General features: G+C 33.8%; 5 protein-coding genes across 5 annotated transcripts; all 5 read right to left on the bottom strand.

The window, feature by feature from the left end:
* Nucleotides 1–3,056: 3,056 nt before the first annotated feature.
* Nucleotides 3,057–5,786, bottom strand: LOC139881647 (zinc finger CCCH domain-containing protein 38). The gene is made up of 4 exons (XM_071866093.1): nucleotides 5,470–5,786; nucleotides 3,559–5,192; nucleotides 3,195–3,517; nucleotides 3,057–3,098 (listed from the first exon to the last, which is right to left on the bottom strand). The coding sequence occupies exons 1-4, from the start codon at nucleotides 5,784–5,786 to the stop codon at nucleotides 3,057–3,059; spliced, it is 2,316 nt and encodes a 771-aa protein (XP_071722194.1).
* A 2,053-nt stretch (nucleotides 5,787–7,839) lies between these two features.
* On the bottom strand, nucleotides 7,840–9,365 carry LOC139881655 (uncharacterized). The gene is made up of 6 exons (XM_071866101.1): nucleotides 9,310–9,365; nucleotides 9,166–9,222; nucleotides 8,636–8,684; nucleotides 8,249–8,340; nucleotides 8,088–8,165; nucleotides 7,840–7,990 (listed from the first exon to the last, which is right to left on the bottom strand). Exons 1-6 carry the CDS (start codon nucleotides 9,363–9,365, stop codon nucleotides 7,840–7,842), a joined length of 483 nt encoding a protein of 160 aa, XP_071722202.1.
* A 1,517-nt stretch (nucleotides 9,366–10,882) lies between these two features.
* Nucleotides 10,883–11,707, bottom strand: LOC139881648 (F-box protein At3g07870-like). Its single transcript, XM_071866094.1, has one exon. The coding sequence runs from the start codon at nucleotides 11,705–11,707 to the stop codon at nucleotides 10,883–10,885; it is 825 nt and encodes a 274-aa protein (XP_071722195.1).
* Nucleotides 11,708–12,943: 1,236 nt separating this feature from the next.
* Nucleotides 12,944–15,296, bottom strand: LOC139881649 (uridylate kinase PUMPKIN, chloroplastic). Its single transcript, XM_071866095.1, has 7 exons — nucleotides 15,076–15,296; nucleotides 14,716–14,863; nucleotides 14,560–14,613; nucleotides 14,125–14,216; nucleotides 13,560–13,786; nucleotides 13,241–13,417; nucleotides 12,944–13,056 (listed from the first exon to the last, which is right to left on the bottom strand). Exons 1-7 carry the CDS (start codon nucleotides 15,294–15,296, stop codon nucleotides 12,944–12,946), a joined length of 1,032 nt encoding a protein of 343 aa, XP_071722196.1.
* Nucleotides 15,297–18,573: 3,277 nt separating this feature from the next.
* On the bottom strand, nucleotides 18,574–26,364 carry LOC139881650 (uncharacterized). The gene is made up of 7 exons (XM_071866096.1): nucleotides 25,522–26,364; nucleotides 25,354–25,444; nucleotides 25,112–25,269; nucleotides 24,807–25,029; nucleotides 24,206–24,707; nucleotides 19,107–19,212; nucleotides 18,574–18,627 (listed from the first exon to the last, which is right to left on the bottom strand). Exons 1-7 carry the CDS (start codon nucleotides 26,362–26,364, stop codon nucleotides 18,574–18,576), a joined length of 1,977 nt encoding a protein of 658 aa, XP_071722197.1.
* Between the last annotated feature and the right edge of the window lie 302 nt (nucleotides 26,365–26,666).

Below are 26,666 nucleotides of genomic sequence, written 5' to 3' on the forward strand. Positions count from 1 at the left end.
TTTCTTTTCTTTTTCGAACTATAACTTGACTCATTCTGAATCAGAATCATAACAACATGTGCAGATACTGAGAGAGTTTGGAATTGTAGACTATAACTGGAAAACAATTAGCTAGATACATATACACAAGGAAACGAAAGTTTGAAGATAAGATAAAAAGAGGATACGAAAAATTTATTAATTTACACATATTGCGCCAACCAATGTTGGCATCGAAGACGACTTACAAGCTTACCAATTTGGGCAATGGTTTAGACTTGTGAATTCACATCCTACGCGTAGAATGTGATATTATGATATTACCTCCATTTTTTAGTACATGAAGTTTTGATTTTTTTTTTTTAAATAATGTAATTAATCATATGTATTGATGGTATTTTTGTCAAAAAAATTATTTTTCAAATTATGTATGATTTTTATTAAATTTGAAAAAACTTTAAAAAATAATTATGTGATAAAAATATCTCATTATATCTTATTAATTATAAGATGGCAGAAAAAAAATATATATTAAAAGACGGAAATAGTATATGATATTTCCTGCCATATTAGAATGAAATAACTCTTTAGACATAGTCATATTATTTATCACAATGAAAAATAAAAATGTAAATAGGGCACCAGCTAGCTGCCACTTTTTATTCAAAGGAAGCATAAATTTTAAAAACCGATAAAAGGTTATGTATTTCCAATTAAAATACACTTTTTAGGGTATTTAAATACATTTTTATTGATGTGAAAGAAATCAAGACCAAAATAGTTATCGAGTAAGAAAACAATTTTACCCTTCAAACAAAAGAAAAATATATAGGGACTGAAACAATGTACAAAGAATTGTCAGCAAACTCCATCACTGTGCATGGCTTTGTAAGATGGAGTCAGAATTCAGCAAGCTCGATCTAGTAGTCTATACAGTTTGCTTGTTTGTTTGGATGTTGAGAAAATTTTGCAAAAAGTGTTAAGCAGATATGGAAAAAGAAAGGGAAAAGTGAACGTTTGTTTTGTTGGGTCCTAAAGTAGCACTTTTGAAAGCTCTTTCATGTATGCATTGGGATGATACATATGCACATACCGATCATCATCTATTTATATTAGTACTACTTACTAATCATTAGCTGCTCAAAACTGTGGTTTAAGTAATTTATTAAGAAGGATAATTTTTCAATCTAGCTAAGTGATCATAAGAGGAATTTATTTGTTTACACACATTTTAGAGTTTAAGGATTTTGTATATATGCCAATTCCAATTATTATAGAACAAATTAGCCTAGAGTTTTATGAAAAATCTGGAGTTCTTTTTTTCTTCTGAAAATTGTTCTCCATTATTGTTTGTATAGTTTAGGGTTTTTTAGGGTCATATAATTTTCGTTTTCTAAGTTAAAATTTCGTGGTGAAATTTCAAAGAAATCCCCGCTTACTTTTCTTACAAAACTGATGATATGATCGATGTGAGATATAGGAAAGAGTGGACAGTTTTTTTTTTTAGTCTCCTCAAAAATCCCACATACATTCACGGTTATGAGATTGATTTCTCGTTTCAATTGACGCAAGAAGTATTTAAGGAACTAATCACATAATTCTTTTATTCTTAAAATTCCACATACATTCAACAGACATGAAACTGATTTTTCGTTTCAATTGAGACAAAAAGTATTTAGAAAACTAATCACATAATTTTTTCATTTGAAAAATCGAGGAAAGGAGTGAAGAGTGATCACTTGGAGAATAGAAGTGAAATTTATCTGGAATAGTAGGATGAAGTGCGTTTTGTCAAAAAAGAAATACACGATTATCAAAAAAAATACACTATTATGTACTCAAAAAGGCAACTAATAAAGACTCTTAATAACCCTAAAAAAAAAAAAAAGAGTCAATAGATTTTAATTTTTTATAGCTCTCCCATATCCTTGTGTTTGGGAAAGTGTCCTTAATATGATAGATATAAGACAATCTGCAATCACATATATTGTTTCACTCCAACTTGCAAATTTGTCTGTCAATTTAATAACTGCTAAAAGGTTGTGTTACTATGTGAATGCAATATTAATGTACGAAAATCCAAATACCAAAACTCCTGTTTTTATCTTAACAAAACTACACCATCCCAAATTGCATTCCAATTTCTCGACGAGAAGAGTACCAACTATTTTTACATTCGACGGATTTGTCCATAAAATGTATGTAGCCGACGGTGTATTTAAAAAAAAAAATTCTAGCCCACAAAAAAACATCTACTTATACATTTTCATTAGTATTTATGTAAAATGAAAAAGTTATATATAGCCTCGCTTAACTTATATATATAGATACATCAATGTCGATAACCTATGAACCAACATCTGAAGTATCCACTAGATTCTTAACGAGGCCATTACAACCTTCCTACCAAATTTAAGACACAAGTTTTAATTCGATTTTTGCTATCTACACATCTTGTTTCGAGTCTATGGGACTTCACAGAGTTGGAGTTCTGTGTATTTTCTGGAAAAACAAGCTATGCCTTTTGATCCAAAGTTAGACATCTAAGCACGTAATTCTATGACATCGACGTCGGCTCTTTTCGATTCAACCGTTTGCTTATGCTTTTGAATGGATTATTTTTAAAAATCAATTCTTTTTTTTTTTTTTTAATAGTTACATAATTAGTGCGCGGACAGAAATGAAAAATATACGAGAATAACTTTTCAAAAATTGAAACAAATGACTCTGTGAATAACCCAGTTCAAATGGGACATACATTCTGAACCAATGCCCAATATTTGAACAAGGACACAACAAACTGCATACAAACGGTAAAGAAGCAAACATCGACAAACAAGTTTAGGATTTTGTGAGGGTCAATTTCAGAGTAAAATCCTAAATAACCAAATCAATGTCAGAGAATGCGCCTTTTAAATAGTATACTTCTAACATTTAATTTAACCCTGTTTTAAACCACTAAAATAGAAAACAACGAAAACTCTAGAACCAGGAAACATAAGATACACTAGGATGCCATGATAGCTTCCTTGCAAGACTCTAGAAAACAATTTTGAATCGAAATCTTCAAAGTCTATCTATGCTTCCTTCACACCTTTTTGGAATTTCTCCACATAAGCCTGCAACCACATAGCAAGAGAGCGAAAGTTTGAGCAGAAAAGTCATCAATCGACAGAGATGCAACGAAAATAACTTGAATTAAAACGGGAGCTCACCTGTACAAGTTTTGTAATCTTTGGCTTTGAATTTGAGAGGTACTGATCAATTTTGTCTTGAGTTTGAGGAACACTGGCCCCTTGGATGGTGCCAGTCACCTTATCAACAGCTTTCTTCACAATATTTTTGTAATCTTCCTTCCCAATTTGACCACCTTTCCATGAGGGTTTTAGGAGCTCTTTAACAAATTCGACAAGCGCAAACTTAAATAAACGTGTTCCTTTCACATCCTTACTTTTCTTTCCCTCTTCAGCCTTGTCGTCGTCATTAATGTTCTCCCCCACCCATTTAGTTGCGCAGTCGTGCTGTCCTCCACTACTTTCTGGCTTTCCCCAGCCCCCACTTCACTATTTACCTTATTACCCTCGCCATCTACGATAAGATTTGGTGCGACACTTTTAGGTGCTATTTCCGAGTTCTCCTCTGCAATACTTTTCAGCCCAACAGGATCGTACTGTTTCTGAACTTCATTCGGTTGAACAGCATTTTGGGTTGGTGGAATTCCAAGAGAGGGCATTTCTTGACCATTTTGGGAATTAAGAGTGGCATATAGTTGTTGTGGAAGCTGCTGCTGCTTGTTTTCAAAAAACTGAGCCAGAGAGGCTGATATTTCATTAAGTTGGTTCAGTTGAACATTGCTTACAGCATTTTGGGCCGGTGGAATTCCAGGATTTGCTTGTGATGTGTTCGTATTTACAATGATATCTGGTTTACTGGAATTTGGAACTTGATTCAGCTCCACTGAACTGAAACCTTGACTACTCTGCCCGAAACGTGGCAGAGTATTAGCAGACTTTAAATCAATTACCATCGGTTGTGTCTTCATATGATCTACCCGTTGAGTCATATCTAGTTTCCTAGTGTATGTAACAGTAGCATCATTAAGCCTTAGAGATTGTGAACTCTGAATGATGTGATTACTGTCTTCTTCTTTTACAGCATATTTGGAAGATTCGACGCCAGAATTTAACCCAGGAGACATTTCTTCATCATCAATCCAGTTATGAGTGTCTCTGGTGGGTTCAGTTACACTTACACCCGTGTGACCCATTAAATTTTCTGTCTTCCTTTCATTGACATCGTTTTCAAAAGGCATGTGATGATTAACTATTGGCTCACGCTTAGAATAAGAACTAACCTGTACTTCAGGAGCAGTGACATTCATTCTTCCAATGTTATGATCATTGTGAGTATCAGGAAGACGGTCACTGTCAGTCCACTTTGGAATGTTATGATCATTGTGAGTATCAGGAAGACGGTCACTGTCAGTCCACTTTGGAATGTTATGATCATTGTGAGTATCAGGAAGACGGTCACTGTCAGTCCACTTTGGAATGTTATGATCATTGTGAGTATCAGGAAGACGGTCACTGTCAGTCCACTTTGGACTGCCCCACAATTTCTCTCTACTTGGCATACGCCTATCGTCACGTGACCTCCTATCAGGACTTCTACGAACATAATCGTCATGAGAAAATCGACAATATTTTCCATTGCGACAATTTCCAGCAGCAAAAAATTTGCATGGAATATCATTTCTACGAGGAGGTTCACGTTCAGCACCTTGTTCAAAGGATACATCTCTATTTCGCATATCCCTTTCCCTTTCTCCAATAACCTCACTTGCCAAGCCCTTAACCTTTTCAATAGAATGCACAGATCTACAAGATGCTCCTCTTTGGCAGTTACCTTTCTCAAACTCAACACAAATCTCAGCAGATCTTCCACTTCTAATAGGATAGTCCCTAGAATCAAGGGGGACAGAATACTTGGAAGATCCAGCTTTCCTATCTCGACTTTCCCAATTATCTTCATAATTTTGATTTCCCGGGTGAAGAAAGTGGCAATGATTACCCCTTCTGCATCTCCCAATAGCATAATCCTTACAAATCTGAGCTGATCTACTCCTGCTTCTGTCAATGACTTCTGGTTCTCGCCGATAGCCACGAACTGGGCTTCTGCTCCGACTCCGACTTCTGCCATAAATGGTCCAAAGACTAATCAGACAAAAATAGGGATCAAATATATTCTACTCATAGTTTGAAGGAGAGAAGACATCATTCCAGATCCTTTGGCAATGTTGTTATGCCAATTTTCCATTAACCCATTAAAACATTGCAAATCAAGAAGTGAGGTCACACAGCCAAGTTGTTCAACCTCTTCATTTACTGACATACGCATGAAAAATTAAGCAAGCATTATGGAATTCATCGAGCTTTTTGCTACAGTGTCATGCAAGAAAGTAGATAACCAATTCATCGAACTTTATGCTACCATGACATGCAAGAAAGTAGATAACCAGACCTGCGTGGTCTATTCCACTCATTCTTTGGGGAGTTGTGACGATGCTTTCTTAAATCATCGGGGCCAGGGGAGAACGGTGCGTCATAACTTCCATCTTCATAATTATCATTGTCATGTCCACCTCTGTTCACAGGTATAGACTCCAACCTGTGGCCATTATTACCAGAATCCTCGAACGACCATCTGGGTGACCTTTTGTCACTAAATTTCCGTACATTATCGTGTGGAAGCCGAGAATCTTCTTTCCAATCCCACTTTGAATCACGTTTTCGGATGCCTCCGCTCATTTCACCAAACCCGGCAACACACTTCAATCAACCAAAATGCGATACGATCTGAGACAAACAAAAGCAGCACCGTGAGCAAAGTTTTCTATTAGACCATCAATTTTATTACTTGGCGAGTTTTTGGCAGCATTTTGGTATGATATTTATGAGCAGGATTCCAATTCGTAAATTTTAGAAAAGACTTGATAGACAAAGATATGCAAGATCAAATATTGCAAGCAATAACAAAGTAGCTTTATATTGGCACCAAGTTGAGTGTTTTTTACAAACATGACATATATATACAAAAAAAAAAAAAAATAGAATAAAAATGCCACTAATTAATTGGCACCAATCTCTCGAATTCCAAAAAGGAAATAAAAATGTTCCACTGCCACGACACAGATTAATGTTACAATAAGAAAGTTAACGCTTTGCCGCACTTTCTTCAAATGGGAAGCCCTTAATCTAGCAAGGGTAAAATAATGACGTCACTATTGTGCTTTTTTGTTGTAAGTTAGTTAATGGAAAACTGCCAAAAAGATTTGCTCCCATCCTGATATGCTCATATACCCCGGCTACTTAGTAGCAATTCAGAACTCCAACTGAACCAACCAAGCTGTAGAAACTACTGCTACAGCAATTAAAAAACCCACTTCAACCAAAACTCTAACAACCAATGGCTATTACATCAACGGATGTTAATCAAGGGGGTTAATGAACCTTTCTTCTTTTGAGTTGATTTCACACAGATTCTTCATTTTCTTTCGAGCTATGAAGAAAACTTATATTGCTATCTGGTTTTTTTTTTTTTTTTTTTTTGTTTTGGAGGGGGGCTAGTCTCCATAGTAGATTTTGATAAAGGGACTTTAAATATGTGCAACATCCAAGATTGCTCTGGTGAAGAAATCAATGACACTGAAAATAATTGAATCGATCACTTTTGAATGACGATGTAATCCCTTCAAGAATTGAACTCGTGAAAATACTGCAGAAAAATTATATCTTATATTAGCACCCAGTCAAATGTACCTCAGTCAGATACATAGAGCTAATGGAGACATGCTCGCGTCTATATTTACCCTAGTTGTTCATACTTTCTTTTAAAAAGGGAAATCCATGTTAGCAGACCATCACAGTATAAGCTCTAAAGACCTCAATTCAAAGCTAACCGTTTCAATTACATTCATTAGTAATTCTAACAAAATCATACTCGTGGAAGACATGGAGACTATGATGAGAGCTCAGCTCAGGAATTCCATTCAACAATTGGTCGAATTGAAGGTAACCCACAAAGGAAAAACTAAAAAGTCTGAAGCTTGATTCTTAAAACTTCACTAAAACATCAAAAAGCAACAAAAATCACAACAGAGAAAGCATGAAACCTAGAACAAAGAAAACCCTAAAATAAACAATTGACTCGAGCAAATAAGAAGATCGAAGAGAGGACTCACATGTAGGTCGTTGTCAACGCGAGCACGACATTCAATTCACTGAACTCAAGAGAGAGATAAGACGAGAGCTAGTCGGTGAAAGGTACTGTTTTTAATTTAGAGAGACTAAGTGAAAAAGCTTTGGTCGGGAAGTCGACTTTGCGTTTAAAGATCTTTGGAAGATACATACAGTAGTACTAGTATATTGTGTTATTTAGGTGGATCCCACTTGTTAGGGATTTTTAGTGTATGTTGGTTTAGTCGTATACATGTAGCTTACTATGGAGTTAATGGAAAGAAATGTGTTACGGTAAAGAAAAATCATGACCGTTAAAAGTATTCAACAATGAATCTAGACCGTCCATACATGGAAACTACTAGATGGAGTTTATCCAGTCAACTATAATCCTTCGATTGAAACTTGTAATGACGAAATACATCATCAAACAGATGGCTTTAATCAGAAGAGTGAACTGTATAAATTTATTATTATCGGCATATTTGATCAAATGCTTTAACACAAAGAAGTAACGAACGTGTCTTCATAATGTTGGCAAAAAGAAAAAACATGTCTGAGCTTCTCTTCTTCATAACAGAATAAGTGGCGATTGCAAAGAAGTGACATGTCTAGTTCAAAATCATCATATCTCTGCGTCTGAGCTCTTTTCTTCTTTGGGAGGTGCAAACTGCCTCGTAAGCCGAGATCTTGTCCATGGATCTATGGTAGCTCGTTGGGGTGGTTGTGGGGCTGGAGGTTTTGGTTGTCTAAGTTCATTCTCTCTGTCGATAAACCTGTGCGAGACATGATAATAAGATTTTACAGGCACGTGTATTATTTAGCAAACAAACAATTTAAAGGCGATGTAATTTCACAAAAGGTTATACGTACTCGATATAGGCCATTGGGGCTGCATCACCAACTCGAATACGAGTGCGAAGCATTCTTGTGTATCCACCTGCTCGATCTCTGAATCACATAAGAATTATCAAATTAACTAGGAGTGTTTATTGCGAAAAGGAAAAAAGGGGCTTCATAAACTTGATATATACTTGTAACGATATGCCAGTTCTGTAAACAGCTTGTGAACGACGTCATCCCCTCGCACAAAAGCACTGGCACGCCTTACAGCACAAAGTGTACCCTGTAATGGGTTCAATAGAAACAATTTTAACAAAGAGAATCACATATAACAAAAGTCAATCCGTAGTGCATAGAAAATAACAAAACTCCACAGAAGACGAGGGGCATGCAAATCACCAATGGACTCTCATTCAAGACTTCTGTCATTTTAATTTGGTGCAAAAGAAGTTTCCAAACATCGGACTATTGCAGATTAAGGCAAGAGTACAAAACAGTACAGAATATCAGAAAGGGAACATGCACAGGGACCTATTACATAAATACTACCAATGAAGGATATTACACACAATACACACCTCTTTCCCTAGTGAAACCATATTATCAGCAAGTCTTCGAACCTCTTTTTGCCTGTAGATGAAAAAACAAATAAAAAAATCAGAAACACGTAAAAGAAAGAATATCACAGTTCTTAGAACCAATATCAGTACAAAAGCCAAACAAATGGAATTCTCCACTTTCAGGGAAACATAATCAATACAAAAACAGACAAAACCACTTCTAAAACTCATAAGGATGCAAAATATATGTGCCCAACCATCAACATCCACCAACACAAGTCAAGGACAACTCGTTACACAGACCGAGGGAGAAGCCTCAGAAACTATTTGCAGCTGCATCCAAGGAGACTAGAATTGGCTATGAAATTTTAGCTAAACTAGTGGGGGCATACATACATTAGTTTTAAGTAGACTTGACATGATTAAACACAATACATAAAAAAAAAATCATAAGTATATATTAAAACAGCGATTAACAATTTCACAGTCGATTCCCAGAAAAACACAATATTTCAACTGAACCCGATAAAATGAAAAGAAAATCAAGTACCTTTGCAACGGTAGTTTCAATTCGTTCGTGCTTCACTAACTGAGAGACCATTGTCCTGCGAAAAAAGAAGGAAAATAGATCAGTAATCGGAAAATAAGCTAAAACCCCAGTAAACAACCACGACAGGCTGAAAAATAAGAACCTTAGCATAGACATACGGTGCCCAGTTGGCCGATTGAGCTTCCTGAATTTCGTCATTTGTATTCAGAAAAAGAATTCCGATAAATCTCGAGCGAGATTGTTAAACCCTAGCAAGATTTGAGTTAACTGATGATGATGACGCGCAAGTTACAATCGTCCCGACGGAGAAAAGTGATGCACCAAAGTGAATACCCCCAAAATAAAAATCGAAAAATAAATTAATTATATTGGGCTTTAATAAAGCCCAACAATTTTCTAAAAAGTCAAATGGGCTTTCAAGTCTGTAGATTTCAGTTCTTCTTTGGGTCACTTTCTAACAAAAAATGAGTTCTAAACGACATGTTGAATTGGAAATTAAGCCTTAAGCGACATTTTATTTTATTTTTTTGTGGTTTTAACGACTTTATGTTTAATTAGGATTAAGAATTTAGGAATGCGAAGAACTATGTACGATGATCAAATTTTGGTCACGTCATATGTATTGATTGGTCTTATCATACCACAGAAAATCATCTAAAAGTGAAAATAGTTATTCAAATTTCATATATAAGTTTACCAAAATAAGATTGGATTTAGACTTCTACTGAGGTTGAAAAGGGATTCGAAATAAGTGGTAGTCGACCAGAAACCACCAAACCAAATTCCTAATGGCTCGAAATTGTGAGATTCCTTATGATCTAAGTTGGTGAAATTATATGTACATGAATAGAGCCAGGAAGCAACCATGTCTTGTATTTGCACAAACCTAGAGCTAGGGAGGCAAGCATTGACTACATATTGCATAAAGAACTTTGACTAAAGTAAATGTTACTCCATATAAATAAAGTATCACAAAAGCAACACATTAAACATGAATCCAAATCAAAATTACTCATCAAATTCAAAGTTTGCATAAAATTTATGGAATATTAATAACTTCCCCTAAAATCTCAATGATTTAATTATCGATCAATTCCGCTAAGGACTGCATCTTAAAAGCGCCATTCAGAATTCTTGGTGTCGACATCCACAGAAGGATTTGATCAATGGATATTCTTCACTTTCATATTTTCTCTGCTCTAAAAACATCCATGGTCCCGATTGGCGCCACACCTATTAAAATTAAATAAATATATATAATTGTACGTGACGATGATGAAGAAAAAATTTAATTAAATTACATATAATTTGTATACTAGTGCTATGTAGAAAAAGAATAAACAAAAATATTACAGTAGTAGTTACCTGAAGATGAGCACCTTCTTCATCGGGTATGGTCATAGCATCCTTGAAGGAAATGAAACTTGGTTTATGAGCAAATGTTTTTCTAGTTGTCCAATCATAAACGAATGGGACATTGAACTCCCGACAAGACTTTCCCACAGGATCATAAGCCATAATATGACTACAAACATCTCTAGCAGCATTTACTAGTATTTTTCCATCTCTCAAATACTTCAATGCTTGGTGAGGTCTATACTTCCATTTTTCTTCTTCATACACATTACTCCATGAATTTTTGTCACCGTATTCTCTCATCACCCATAACTCGCCATGGTGAGTTAGATAGAGACACTCTTCGAGGACACCTATACTTATACCACGATTGATCTCATTCCTAAATTTTGTGGGAGGGAAATGGTTGAGAACTTTTCATTCTCTAGGTCGAAGGAAATGATATAGTTAGGACTCATAACATCATTACAAATCCAATGTATAGCTCCCTTAAAATATGTGACACATGAAGATTGATCTAGAGAATATGAGACCGTCCCAATTTCTCTCCATGACTTGGTTCCTATGGTGAAAACTTCCACACTTGATGAAAATTCTATCCCTAATTCTATATCATTCTTCTCTACTTCACTGATTAGTCTGACAACTTTGTATTGATTACTTGTCACACTACATCCAAACCCACTAACAATATAAGCTCGTCTACTTAGAGCATAGTTGCTAGGGATATCAATGTATTCGCCGGTAATTGGATTGCACACCATGACAGGAACAAAATAGTGACTAGATAAACAAATGAACCCATTACATGAATTGACAACATTCCAACTAAGCATATCAGGCTCAAACCTAGATGGAAAAATTGTAATACCATTTTGAAGATTGGCATCATCTTCTATCTCCATGAAGTGAGAAAATTTATTACCGTCAAAGGTTTCGACGAAAAATTGTGGAGTCGATCTTGTAAAGTGAAGGCTTGCAAACGCAGAATTTGAAGAAGAGAGTAAATCACACCACCTTTTACAAACGCACCTACAAGAAAGAATGCTCTTCACTGGAAGTCGTGAAAGTATCTCGACGAAGGCCTCCTTGGGGAGATCTACAATTGTCGCATCGCGCTTATGTTGAACCTCGCTCGATATGCGACACTTGAGCTTCTTTGGGGAAATCGCGACATCCGACATGGGTAATTTTTTTCAATAAGGATTTGATAAGATATATCGATGATAAATCAAATCAGATACAACGATGGAAGAGGATGAAATTCCGATGGAAGAGGATGAAATTCCGATGGAAGAGGCCCCTCATCAGAACACATCCATCTAGCTAAAGTATTGGTCTGCTAAAGAATGTGTTGAGGGGGGAAAATGAGCATTATTTTTCTCTTTATACTAATGAATCTGGTACCCCTATTTGTACAAGCACAAACCTAATGGGCGATTGTACTAAACTAGACTTACACAGTTGACATTTCATAAAAAATATCCTTCCTCCGAATTATCCCCGCTAACATAGTAACATAGATACAAAACATATGCTCGAAACCTTTTACTAAACAAAATATATATAATAAGAGAAAAGAGTCAAGATTCAGTGAATCCCTCCCTCCATATACAGGACCAAAATGTTCGATTCGGTTTGTACAAAGATCCAATTTTACTTTAGAAGGAAGAAGCAAAAATTGAAAAACTGACAATGACATAAAAGTACACTGATCAGCTTATTATCTACTTGAAACATTCAAGAATTAATTGAGGTAGATAGTTACTGAAGAACGAATAATGTACTATGCTCTAGCATGTATATGTATTATCCCTAGTGATGGATGGATGCAAGCACCGAGAATAATTACAAATCATTATTGAGGGTCAAATACATGATCAAGTTGATCATCACTAATGACACTTAACAAAGCATATATACTGAGAAAGCTTAAAGAAAGACAATTGACAAAGTATACACTTACCGTTATAAACTTCTTGTCGTGGGTAGCTATACTCGCTCTACAAGGGCACTTACCAGTCGTGTGACTACAAGCAGCCTGGCACAAAGAATACATGTTTAACCAGAAACTATGAAGACATATTTTGACCCAAATCACTTTTAATACGTAATAAATACAGGCTCGTCTAATTATAATTTTTTTAAAAATTGTCATAGTGAGAAACTTAAGAGACCAAATAGTGTGCTTAGCTAGCCTATGCCAAAATGTAAATGTTCTACAAAAATTTATATACACAAAATGCTAAAACAAAGGTCTCAAAAGGATAACTTAATCAGTTGACATTGCAAACTAGATGTTTCATTCTTAGCTTCAAATAAATCCCTTGGGCCAAGTACACTGACTTTGGCTCATGAGTTGCCCTTGAACTTGACAGAGTAATCTTTCGACCAAACGGCCGGTGAAGAATATACTTTATTTATTGCACTGTCGCAACTGGTGAAGTCCATGTAGAGCCTATTAACGTGCCAACCCTCTCACCCTTTATGGCTTTTGAGATGTTGCCTGGTTTAAAAAGATTGAAGACAACAACTGTATGGGGAAAAAACATGTCTCAGTCAAATAATGCCAGACACTATTTGAAATACAAGTGAACTGGCAAATTCTAAAAGCAGTTGAGACGCTCAACCTTATATATAGCTTATGAGAAATAAAAATTTAGCCATTGTATGCCTAATGCAAGTTACGAAAAACTCATGAAAATTGAAAAACGTACCAGGAATATTGTTTTCTTGGCACAATGTAATGGCTGTCATATCCATCACTGAAAGCTCTTTGGAAGTCACTTCCTGATAACTTAGAGTATCGAGAAGCCGAGCATTCGGGTTACGTTTAGGATCATCATCAAAGACCCCATCAACATTTGTAGCTTTCAGCACAACCTCAGCATTAACTGCATCAACAGTGGGAAAATGCATTTACCATAAATCATTAACATTTAGCCCAAAGAGTATAAATGTCAGGGCAGAAGTATGGCACTAAAAGAGAAATCACATAAAAAGGTAGCGTCTTGTCATAGAAAATTACAAACTTACTTTCAGCACAACGAAGAGCTGCTGCTGTGTCAGTGGTGAAAAATGGGTTACCGGTTCCAGCAGCAAAGATTACAACCCTTCCTTTCTCAAGATGCCTAACAGCTCTTCGTCGTATATATGGCTCTGCAACCTCTGACATGCGAAATGCAGTCTGGACCCTGGTCGGGATGCCGATGCTTTCCATTGTAGCTTGAAGAAATATAGCATTCATGACAGTAGCTAACATCCTATAAGAATGAATGAATGCCAAAGTTAAATGCTAGTTAACAAGTTCCTACAAATTTCAAAGAAAAACTTCCACTTTCTCCAGGTGAGTGAATATCATACAATCAGTATCATGGAAAGACTGTATATGATATTGATAGGTAAGTATCCTGTTATTCACCATCACATACAAGTAAAACATGAAATGTAGAAAGAAACTAAATTTAGTCCAAGTCCAAGGAAGTCCACTTTATGTTGCATCAGACAACTAATTTCGTAAATGTAATTGGTTGAGATAGAAATACCAATGTTTTTTTGCATCAACAAAGTGCACAAAGTTGACTCGACAAGAAGAAATTACCCAATATAATCAGCTGATGAACGGTCAAGCCCACTACATCCAGCCCAAGAGGCTCCACGAAATATATTTCCGCCACCAACCACAAGTGCAACCTGAAAGGTATGTCAATAATTTACAGGGAGGAATCAAATTTCCATTTTAAGTATATAGCCAGTAGAATGGATGAAATACATTAACAATGAACTACCAAATGCCCAAAATTTCACCGTTCTTGGGTGACTGGGTAAACTTGTACTAGAATTTATTCAAAGAGTACATTGGAAGTTGAAGAAACTACTAATCTACGAGTCACTGAGCTCAAATGTTTGATACTTTTCATCACAACAATGGATGAGCTCTTATAGAGGTATTTAAGAATGAAAATTCAAAGAAAGCAAGAAAGAAAAACAAAAAACATCTGAAACAAACTACACAAGGAAGGTTCCAAAAACAAACCTCAATGCCAAGACGAGTGACAGCTGCAACCTCCCTAGCTATAGACATCGTAATCTAGATTGCGAGAAAAGAATTCAGTCCAAAAGCTAAAAAAAGAAAAATGATACTGCATTACTAAATGCAGAAGAAGACAAGCACAGGCTGATTCCAACAAACCTTAGGGTCAATATTCTGAGTTTGATCTCCGGCAAGTGCTTCGCCACTTACTTTAAGCAACACCCTCCGCCACCTAAACGATGGCCTGGAGGTGCCATTTTCATTCATTGTCACTCCTAATGGAGACATAGATGACATTTGAGAATGTCTGCAAAAGTACCAAAGTTAGTAATCTGAACACCTACGAACAATTGCATATAACCTATCAATCCCTCTACTTCACCTATTAAAATTAAGAATAAACAGTGAAGAATAAACAATATCAAAGACGAGACTAATCCAGTAATCCCAGCAGTAGCACACACCCATTCTGAAAAAAAAAAAAAACCAAACTCACATCCCAATAGGCTGGAAGAATACCTAAAATTCACGGGGTCTGCCCCGTTACCCATTTCACGGGAAGAGCAACAACTGATGATCAACCGTCCATTGGGTCTCTGATGATGGCTTCTTGTTGACAAATTATGTTGATGTGTGTTGAAAAAGCACAATGGTGAGAGTGAAGAAGACGGTGAAGGAGAAGTAACTATGGAAGAGGAAGATGAGACAAAATGCAAACATGGAGTAGAAGAGATTCCCATTGAAGGAAGCAGATTGATTAACAGAGAAAAAGAAGAAGCCTTTCGAAATCGCTGCCGCCAAAAAGATAATGTGTTGCCTGCTCTGCTCTCTGCTAAACTCGCCGTCTCTTGTTGTTATTTTTACAAAGAGATATTTGCGATTATTCAATTTGCTTCATTGTTTTCCAAAATGTACAGATTGGTCCTCAACATTTAACTTACTATTTATTTGGTCCGTTTTGATTAGGGGCGGGAATTAGCCAGACAGGCTAGGTTTTTTGTAGGGCTAACCAAGCCTTGAGTAATAATTATTCAGGCTGCAGCCTGACCCATTAGCTTAACTTAAGCCTGATAATAAAGTCCAAAACTTGTTTTGTTTAGTTCTTACTAAGGCCTAGCCCGGCTTGTGGGGATGTTTACTAAAGCATGTTTCGTCTCAAGATCATCGATACAATTCCAGCAAATTCCAATTAAGTCTCGAACAAACATGATAGTCCATCAAAATACAATTCTAAAAGATCATCCAAGTACCTATCGAATCCACGTTTTAGCAAGAACACAATTCTAACAAAAATTCAAAATATTTGACCACTATTGTAATTTCTTCTTCACCACAAATGCATTGGTCGGCTTCAATTAAACATTGAAGAACAACTCCTATCTTCTTCAAACAAAGAAAAAAAAAAAACATAAGTGTGGGACTTATGAACTAAAAACTACAACATTTTCCGTGATGAAAATCATATTTAACAAAAACTTGCTGTCCAAAATAGCATTTAAAGTTGTTCCGATCAGCTAACTGGATATCCAGGAAACCATTCAGATTGCAGTGAGCTAAAGTTTGTGTTGGTAAGCTAAAGTTTCCATGATGAACACTACGACATTTTCCATGATGAAAATAGAAGACTTCATATACAAGGCTACAACTCGGAAATCTATTTATAAGGCTACAACTCGCTAAAATCGCTCAACAAGCCTACAACATGGAAATCCATTTACAAGCCTACAACTCGCTAAATTAATTCAATAAGCCTACAAATCGCTAAAGTATCTCAACAAGCCTACAACTCTCTAAAATCACTCAACTGTCAACAAGCCTACAACTCAGTAATATCTCAATTCTCAACAAACCCACAGCTCGGTTAAAACTCGCATCCACTAGGTGAAGCTCAACAAGCCTACAACTCTCTAAAATCACTCAACTGTCAACAAGCCTACAACTCAGTAATATCTCAATTCTCAACAAACCCACAGCTCGGTTAAAACTCGCATCCCAGTAGGTGAAGCTCAACAAGCCTACAACTCAAAGATCTCTCTACAAGCCTACAACTCGATATAAGAACTCAACTAGCCTATAACTTGCTAAAAACACTCGACACTAGACAAGCCTACAACTCACCGAAAATTCTCAGCAAGGCTACAACTCTTCCCTTTATCCAACTTTAGCTTACCAAAACAAGTAGCTTATATTGACTTGAGACTTTCTCGAAAAAACTATGATATGTTACATAATGTAAAGTTGAATCATTACGATCATGATGTACTTAATCATAACTACAAGATACAAATGTGTCAGTTGACAGCCAATATATAATTTTTCTACTTTTTGTCTAAATATTTAAGGTTGAATCTCATGATCATTTCCCATATATCTTAAAGGTATTATGATTTTGGGTATGTATATTTAGTAAGAAGTAATATAAGAGAGGGTGGACAAAAATTATATATTGTGACCACTCAGATCACTATTAAAACTGTTGTTCATCGATTTCGTCCGTTGGATTCGGTCGAATTTGGCCTAAAAATGAATCGAACCGTCCATTTTCGGCCAAAAACAATCAAAATTGTGAAATTACCTTCTTACCCTCGCCCTCACATTGCTTACAGAATGGCTTTGGGGACAAAAACGTGAATTGAAATCAAAATTACATTTCTGCCCTCTCTTCCGCACCATTACATCTCAGCCCACACGAATCAGAGATTGCCACGTGGTAGTCACGCTCTCTCTCCTCCAAAATAAATATGAAACTTTGAAACACCGTAACTACAAATTGGAGTCGATTTACGCTATCGATATATAATACAAAAATTTAGATACGCATTTTTATAATCAAATGAGAGTCGTTTCATATTTTTCCGACTTCGTATGAATATTTTATGAATTTTTGAAAAACGAGCGAATTTTGAATAAAAATAAGATTTTCCCACAACCTTCTTCTAAAGTTTCAAACGACCCTCAAAGTTTGTCTTCTAATTAGACGACAACTTTAATCTTAGATCTACGCCAAACGATTTGAAACTTGAAAAATCCGACAACGCTAGATGTTCATCTCATCGAGACGGCACCGGCCATATAATAAAACCCGGAATCTCAGGACCATCGACGACGGCACTACCATTCCCACAACTTTCTCCTCAAGTTCCGAACGGTCCTCAAAGTTTGTCTTCTAATTAAACCATACCTTTAAGCTTAGACTCACGCCAAACGGTTTCAAATTTGAAAAATCCAACAACGACATGACGTTCATCTCGTCGAAACAAGTCTGGCCATATATATATAAAAAAAAAAGGAATCCAGCGACGACCGACGGCGGCACTACCATTCCCGCAACTTTCTCCTTAAGTGTCGAACAATCCTCAAAGTTTAGTTTACGCTTGGATCTACGGCAAATGGTTCGAAATTTGAAAAATCCGACGACGACACGATGTTCATCTCGCGGACATTTGTCACGAATATCATATGTATATAAAGCTATATTTGTAGAAAGAATTTTCAATCCCACGTAAATATTATATTTTCTTCCAATAAAATTGTGTATATTTATATTTCTTATTCAAAATTATTCGAGCACCTATCATTTTTTTCATAAATCCATAATAATATTCGACAAATCCAATCACAACATATTATATACGTTCGCGACGGTGTTTTAGCAAAAATTAAACCATCGATAATAAATTGATCTTTTAGCATTATAAGCCCGCGACGTATACGCACGCGCGAATGTTGGTTTTGCCTCCATCAAGTATTTTGTTGCAAAATAAAGATGTGTAGAGCAATCATCTGAACGTAAAAAGACTAGTAAAAAACAACAATACATACAGCTCTACGCATGAAAAGAAAAGCAACTACCAATTTGCACTTCTGATGCTTTCTCCTAAGTCCTACTCATTTCTAATTATTGGAGCCAGAATATGAGAACCAGCATCCCATGTTCTCCTATGTTTTCTGTTGACGCATCTGTTTATGTTCTTCAAGTATTTCACGACTTCCATGTGTATAGCAGGGCCGTTCCTTTCATCCTATATTCTGCACCTTTTGTTTTCTTCTATGCGCTTTTCCATTTTCCACCTGAAAAATGCAAAACCTCCATTAAGTAGAGAAAGTAATTGTCGACAAGCCATTCAATAACCAAAGCTCGTAGTAGGTCAAGTGCTTACTAAAAACGATCAATCCATACATTTCATTCGAAAAGCAGATAACAATGGCAGCTCTATGTCTGCGGAAGAATGAATTACGGAAGAGTTCTGACTCCAATAGTATTTCAATAGCCCTTTGAATTAATAGTGGAGTACTCCATCCCCATAAACGCACAGGAAAAGAAAAACAAAAAACAATTTGGGAATAGTTCCCTCATCGCTCAATAAATTTTTTTTCTAATATACAAAAAATTCAATCCTTAAATATTTGTTTTTTGATTTTGTTTTCAAAGTCATAGTAGATATATTCTCCATAGAATACAAATATTATTTAAACAAAATGAATTCGTATTTGATCACCAGATTTTCAAACATACAATTTAAAGAACTAAAAACATCAAAAAAAAAAACCTTTGTGAGGAGTGATAGAGCCACTTCTCTCGTTTCCACGGATTGAAGAGCCCCAATAATTCGCTCAAATGAAGTCATTTTGCACTGCTGCTCTTCGTTATTTAAACTAAATTTTACACAAAAAATTATTTTTCAGTGTACAAATTATAACGTTAAATGAAAATGATAAATGATGAGATATTAAATTTTTAAAGAAGTAAAGATACTTTCGATGTGATATTGTTGTTTTTTGTTTGAGAGTTTGTAACGATATCTACGTGATTCCCAAATTATCTTGCGTGAGAAAATTGCCAAACTTTTTTTTTAAGATAAATACCAAGCTTATTAGAGTAACAGTGAAAAATACTCGAAAATACTTGTTTAAGGGGGAAGAGATATCAATACTTATAAATCTGGTAAATCATCGACTCGATTTGATAGAGAACTTCACAAACACAATTCGATCCTCCATTCTCTTGATTATGCGGTATTTTTTTAAGACGCTCTCACTGAATAATTAAAATAGGCTCATTATTTATGGAACAAAAGATAATCTTCGTCCAATGAACTCCTATGTTAAGTGCTTGAAATATATTTTAGGGTTTCAAGACGGCGCATCTATTGAATTTTCTGAACACGTTATTATGATTTTCAATTGAGGGAATATTTATTATCTTTCGGGCCCAACCGGCCACAAGTTGGATTAAACATTTTTAAGAACATGAATTATTATATATATATATATATATTTATATGGGCCAAAAAGACATACATAGAGTCAATCAATAACAACAAAATAGAGTCAATACTGACAATTTCGATTTTAATTTTTCATTATTTCTTTGAAAATACCACCACTTCCAAACATCGAGAATCAAATTCGCCAACTAACACTCTTTGTCGAGAGGTGCTAAAATTATTATACGATTTGAAATGCAACCACTACTTTTATTTTTTAAGAATATCTCTTTCATTGAAATCTCCGCTAAGAGTTGAACGCTTAACGTTCATGAGTAGGGATGTTCACGGATCGACTACTCTATGATTTTATGCTTTCTCTTTTCGTCCATTTATTTTTCTTATCGAAAATTAGACTGAGAGTTAAACTTTAAGTTCATTGGTCGAGGATCGTATATATGGGCCAAATAAACATGAAACTCATAATATTAATTTGAGATTTTCTCGAAAAGAACACGACAAGTTACATAATGTAGAGTTCAATCATTAATGATCATGATATTATAATTAGAAATTCTAAAAAATGAATTAGAAAAATGGTGATCTTGAAATTGGTTGGGTTGATTGTTGTGATCTTGTACTGAATTTTTTTTTTTTTTTTATGAAAGACACTTTTCAATCTCAAACATCATTAATTGATACCTTCAATGCTTTTGTATAATGAATCTATACATTTTTTTTTTAATGTTAATGAATTTATATATGATAGGGTAAAAATGGTAGTAAAGCACTAAAGTGGCAAAGAGAAAAAGCAATAAAAACGATGACAAGTGCATGATAAGTTAATCCCACAAGTTCTTCATCTTATCAAACTAGTCAGTGGACTTGTCCGCTGGACGAAAAATTCGTACCTTTAAAAATAAAAAGTTTAAATATATATTATAAAAAATTATATAGTAATTATTAAATTTATTTCAAATATTATATAAAAAGAAATTATTTTAACTTTAAATCAACTAGAATTATTTTGATTTTATTTCAAAATCTACAATCCTATTACAATTAAAAATTATTTTGTTTGAAAAATAAGATATGTCCGTTTTAATTAATAATAGAAAAAAAAAATATAGCGGATTTTATTAGAAATATTTTTTTTTAGCAATATGCCCGTTTGAATAGGAAAAAAAGAAGATGTGCTCGTTTTAATTAGGAATAGAAAAAATATAATGGATTTTAATTAGAAAAAATTGTTAAATAAGAAAATTAGAAAAAAAAATATATAGTGTATTATAATTTTATTCGGAATATGTTTTTATTGTGTTTTGATTTCCTAATTAGAATAGGAAAAATCATAGACTTAAAATTATAATTTGAAACCTAATTATAATGAAAGTTTTAAAATAGGAATATAGTTTAATAAAAAAAAATTTAAAAAAATAATATATAATATTATTTAATTAGGAATAATTTTTTTAACAATATGTCCGCTTGAATAGGAAAAAAAGAAGATGTGCCTATTTTAATTAGGAATAGAAAAAAAGAATATAATGATTTTTTATTAGAAAAAATTGTTTAATAAAAAAAATATAGTATATTATAATTTTATTAGGATTTTTTTAAAATAATGGATAGGAAATTGATTAGGAATAAAACTATCAATAGAAAAAGTAATTGGTAGAATTTTATTAGGAATCATTATGTTTTTATTGTATTTTGATTTTTTAATTAGAAAAAGAAAAAAAAATATCATTGACTTAAAATTCAAACTTGAAACCTAATTAAACTCAAAGTTCTTATATACATGTGTCAAATTACTATTCGTTAATAAAACGACATGTGTCGAATGTTGATTTGACAATAAAATTTACAATTGAATTATAATTGAAACCAATTAAAAAAATCTCTCTATTGTCTATACGAGTCAGTGGGCCCGTCCGTTGGACGGAAAGTCCGTACTTTTAAAAATTAAAATATATATTATTTAAAAATTATATAATAATTATTTATATTAAAAATTATTAAATCTATCAATTTTTTTTATTTGATTTCAAAATATACAATTCTATTAAATTTAAAATTTATTTTTTTCAAAAATAATAAATATAATAAAAGGTAAGAGTTATGTATCAAGATTTCATAATAAAATTTATAATTTCATCTAATCAATTTAGTCATTCCGATTGTTTAAAAAATAATATGTGCCCGTTTTAATTAAGAATGAAAAAATATATAAAACGGGCTTTTATGAGGAATAATAGTTTAAGCAAAAATAATATATATTATAATTTAATTAGGAATGATTTTTTTTCATAATATGCCCGTTTGAATAGAAAAATGGTAGATGTACTCGTTTTAATTAGGAATAGGAAAAAATAATATGAATTTTATTAGAAATATTTTTTAAAATAATAGATGAAATTGATTAGGAATAAAATTATTATATTAAGAAAAAAGTAATTGGTAGAATTTTATTAGGAATCATTATGTTTTTATTGTATTTTGATTTCCTAATTAGAAAAGGAAAAAAGAATAATATGATTGATTTAAAATTATAACTTGATTTTTAATTAAACTCAAAGTTCTTAAATACATGTGTCCCCGTCCGTTTGATGAAAAGTCTATACCTTTAAAAATAAACAATTTACATATATATTACAAAAAATTAAAAAAATAATATATATTTTAATTTGATTAGGAATAATTTTTTTTTAGCAATATGTCCGTTTGAATAGGTAAAAAATAAAATGTGCCCGTTTTAATTAGGAATAAAAAAAAGTAATATAATGAATTTTATTAGAAAAAATTGTTGAATAAAAAAATTAGGAAAAAGATATGGTGTATTATAATTTTATTAGGAATATATTTTTATTGTGTTTTGATTTTCTAATTAGAATAGGAAAAATCATAGACTTACGATTATAATTTGAAACTTAATTAAACTTAAAGTTCTAAATGAGAAATATAGTTTAATAAAAAAATTAAAAGAATATTATATATTATTATTTGATTAGGAATAATTTTTCTAACTATATGTCCGCTTGGATAAGAAAAAAAATATGTCTATTTTAATTAGAAATAGGAAAAAAGAATATAATAAATTTTTATTAGGAAAAATATTTAATAAAAGAATAGAAAAAAAATATAGTATATTATAATTTTATTAGGATTTTTTTAAAATAATGAATAGGAAATTGATTAGGAATAAAACTATTATATTAAAAAAAAGTAATTGGTAGAATTTTATTAGGAATCATTATGTTTTTATTGTATTTTGATTTCCTAATTAGAAAAGGAAAAAAAAATATTATTAACTTAAAATTGTAACTTGAAACCTAATTAAACTCAAAATTCTTATATATATGTGTGTCAAATTACTATTCGTTAATAAAACGCCATGTGTCGGATGTTGATTTGACAATAAAATTTGCAATTGAATTGTAATTGAGATAAAATTGTAACTTGAAACCTAATTAAACTCAAAATTCTTATATATATGTGTCAAATTACTATTCGTTAATAAAACGCCATGTGTCGGATGTTGATTTGACAATAAAATTTACAATTAAATTGTAATTGAGACAAATTAAAAAAATCTCTCTATTATCTATTAGATAAGATAAGATGTGAAAAGTCCTAGTCTAACAGATTTAAAAATAATGTTTAATGGAAAAGTAAATTCAATTGGGATTAATTTGTTCCAAAAGATATTTTCAGTAAAAATGCGTAATTTGATGGATTAAATTAAAATCTATTTTTAATCATTAATTATCGCCATTTATTTGTATAGTGATTATTGGTAGCGCTTAGAAACAGTGAAAAAGGAAATTTAAGATTTTTTTGTCAACGTTTTTTCAAATCGATTGTACATCTAAACAAAAACTAGCATGCTGGAAATTTAAAATATTTGTTACATGAAAGATGAAAAGAATTGGAATGAGGAAGTCTAAAAAATGGAAATGATCTTCTCAAATAAAAATGGAAATGAGAGCAAAATATCGGAGTAGACTTAACCTCACCAATTCCTCCGCTGACCGCTGCCCTTGGCAATTGTCCAAAGGTTTTTTAATTCTCTACTAGATGAAATACTATCCTTCTCCATAAATGCAACCTTGACAAAATACAATCTTTGAAGAAACCTTTTTGAGTGGTGAAACCCTCGCCGTCTAGAACTCATGTATCACTCGGAGAAAATGAAGAAAAGAAAAAAACCCTAGTCGATTCCTAAGAGCACCTCCAAATACTTGAAGGGAATGCTAGCACTTAAATCCGTTTGATAGAAGATTGAATTGATTGACAATTGTTTGACTTTCCTGGACATAATTCTTTGTAGACATTCCTCAAACAAAGAAAATTGGTAATGATAGAAGCTTTCGACATGAACAGACAGACTACTCTAATCCTATTATCAGTTTTATCTTCCTTTGACTAGTAGTCAACGCAACCTGACTGGAAGTCCATAGTTATGGAATGTTCTTATGGTTCCATCCCATCCACCCGTTACAATGACTAGCCCCCATGAATCCGGCATACTACTATTCCCGTCGACTTTTCGTTGATGGTTCAAATTACAAATGTCTCCCTCATTTGCCATTAAATCCCATATTGGAAGCTTCTCCTCAGGCCATGTTGCAGAACCTTTGCTTGTGGGGACAACGTCATTGAAAAACCAACTTCCTAGTGAAAAGCGCTCTGAATAATTATCTTTACGGACTTGCATTTTGGATTTGACGGAACTTCTTAAGTCAACGTTTTCTGTTGACCAAGGAACAGCAACGGATACTCTTTCGGAGAAGAAATGCTCGCAGGATTTGACGGACTTTTTGAGTTTGGATGAAGGATCTTCATAATTCCAAACATAAACGCAAGAGTCTTCTCCGACTGAGATTATGTGTTTCCCAGTTGAAGTGAAAGAAGCTGACATCTGACTCCTTGACTTTAGAAGACCTGTAATAAAGTAGTATTCAATAAGTATGATCTATAAAGTTAGGATTTTAGTTATATTCTAAATAGAGGCTGACAGATTGTTATCTAAGTCATGCTTACCTTTGAATTTATGTACAACATCAAGACCATCCAGAATCTGAAGTTTAGAATCTTCCGAGCTTATCATGACTTTCTGAGGATTTTCTCGGGAAAACTGAATCCCAGTGATTCTTTTGCCCAATGACTTTCTTTTACTCCGAATGTGAACCTCAGATTCCAGTTCAAGATTGGCTGATGCTTCATAGAAGCTGCATGTGCCAGTAATGGTGCCGACAACAAATCCCTGCTCGAAAGAAACATTATAGAAGATGGTTAACAAACTTGAAAACTTATTTTGGATATTCTAGGTGTGTTCAGAGTCATACATTTCCGTCAGGCTGATAACACACCGCTGTAATTACATCTCGCACATCAGCCCAATCAACAACTCGCTTTCCAGATACTCCCCAAATTCGAACTTTTCCATCAATTGAGCCACTGATGAAATTGTTGTTATCCACAGGATTGAACTGAACACATGTTACTGAAACAAAACCAAAACAAGTTTAACATTGGAATCAAATTAAATGTTAGGGGAATCACAAAAGTCAAATCAATGAGGAATTACCATAGTTACTATGATGGAAGACATGTTGACAACGATCAGAACCAACTTGCCACAGACGAACTGTTTTGTCCTTTGAACATGAAATAAGAATCTGCAAATGAAAATTGGAGTTAGCATCAGCTACAAAACCCAAAAAGAAACTCATGTTTCGAGAGATCATCAACTTACATTAGAATTGGACCATGATAAGTCCAGAACGTAACTTGAATGGCCTTCAAACCTATGCACTGGTGACTCTTCAATATGAAAAACTTTCTCAGGAAACACAACTGAAGGCATGTTGTTGTTATCTGCATTGCCCTTGAAATTACCCTTAGACAAGAATGACTCGTGAGGAACATTTGTAGTCGTGACGTGCCAAATGAAGACAATGCCATCTGTGCCGCCAGTTGCCAGATACTGACCATCTGGACTAAATTTCATGGTCAAAATTGAGCCTTTATGAGCTCCGATTTCTTGTCTGGTAAAAAGACCTGTTAACTCCATACATCTCTTGTTCTTCTGTTTCACCTTCATAGATCTGATATCAGATGCACGCAAACTTTCTCGTCTTCTCATGCTTACTAACCGTTTCCACCATTTCTTTGCTCTCTTCTCTTTCACACTTTCTTCACCAAAATTATTCTTCTGTTTGCAATTCTCAGTAGAACAACAAAGTTCAACGTCAGTGTTCTGTTTACTCTCCTCATCACTTTCAAAGTACTCATCAATCATACAATTGGCTTCCAAATTAACAACTCTCCCACAAATCAAATGTTCCTCTACTTCACTGTTTTCTGAACTCGAGACAACATGGCTGCAATCTTTAGTTCTCTCGTTCAAACCAGTAATCTGAATAAGACCCATTTCTCGCAGAAACATTTCACGTCTTTCTCTTACACTCACTGGCTCATTAGTCCAAAGCTCATATTTCTCTAATTTCTCACAGTTCAAATCCTCAATAGTATCAGATGATAAACAATCCACAGAATCAAAGAACACGCCGTTTTCTAGCTCATCAGAGCTCAGCATTTCTTGCACTTGAACCCAATATTTCACACATCAAAATCCACCCCCCTCCTCAAAATAAAGATGACTTCATAATTCTTTGAACTACTAACTCCTTTTATTTCCACCCAAGCCACAATTCACGGAACTGAGTCTCCTTAACTCTATATATAAAGTAATACTAGAATTCAACTCAACTGAATATAAAATTCACACAAACATGGGTTAAGTACTAGGAACCAGCTCAACTCCCAAAACACAACCAGTTGAAAAGAAAAGAAAACTTTTTTCTAATAGGTGCAAACACAATGCAAATAAAATATTCC

The sequence above is a fragment of the Rutidosis leptorrhynchoides genome, unplaced genomic scaffold (assembly GCF_046630445.1).
Source record: "Rutidosis leptorrhynchoides isolate AG116_Rl617_1_P2 unplaced genomic scaffold, CSIRO_AGI_Rlap_v1 contig18, whole genome shotgun sequence".
Classification (NCBI taxonomy): Eukaryota; Viridiplantae; Streptophyta; class Magnoliopsida; order Asterales; family Asteraceae; genus Rutidosis; species Rutidosis leptorrhynchoides.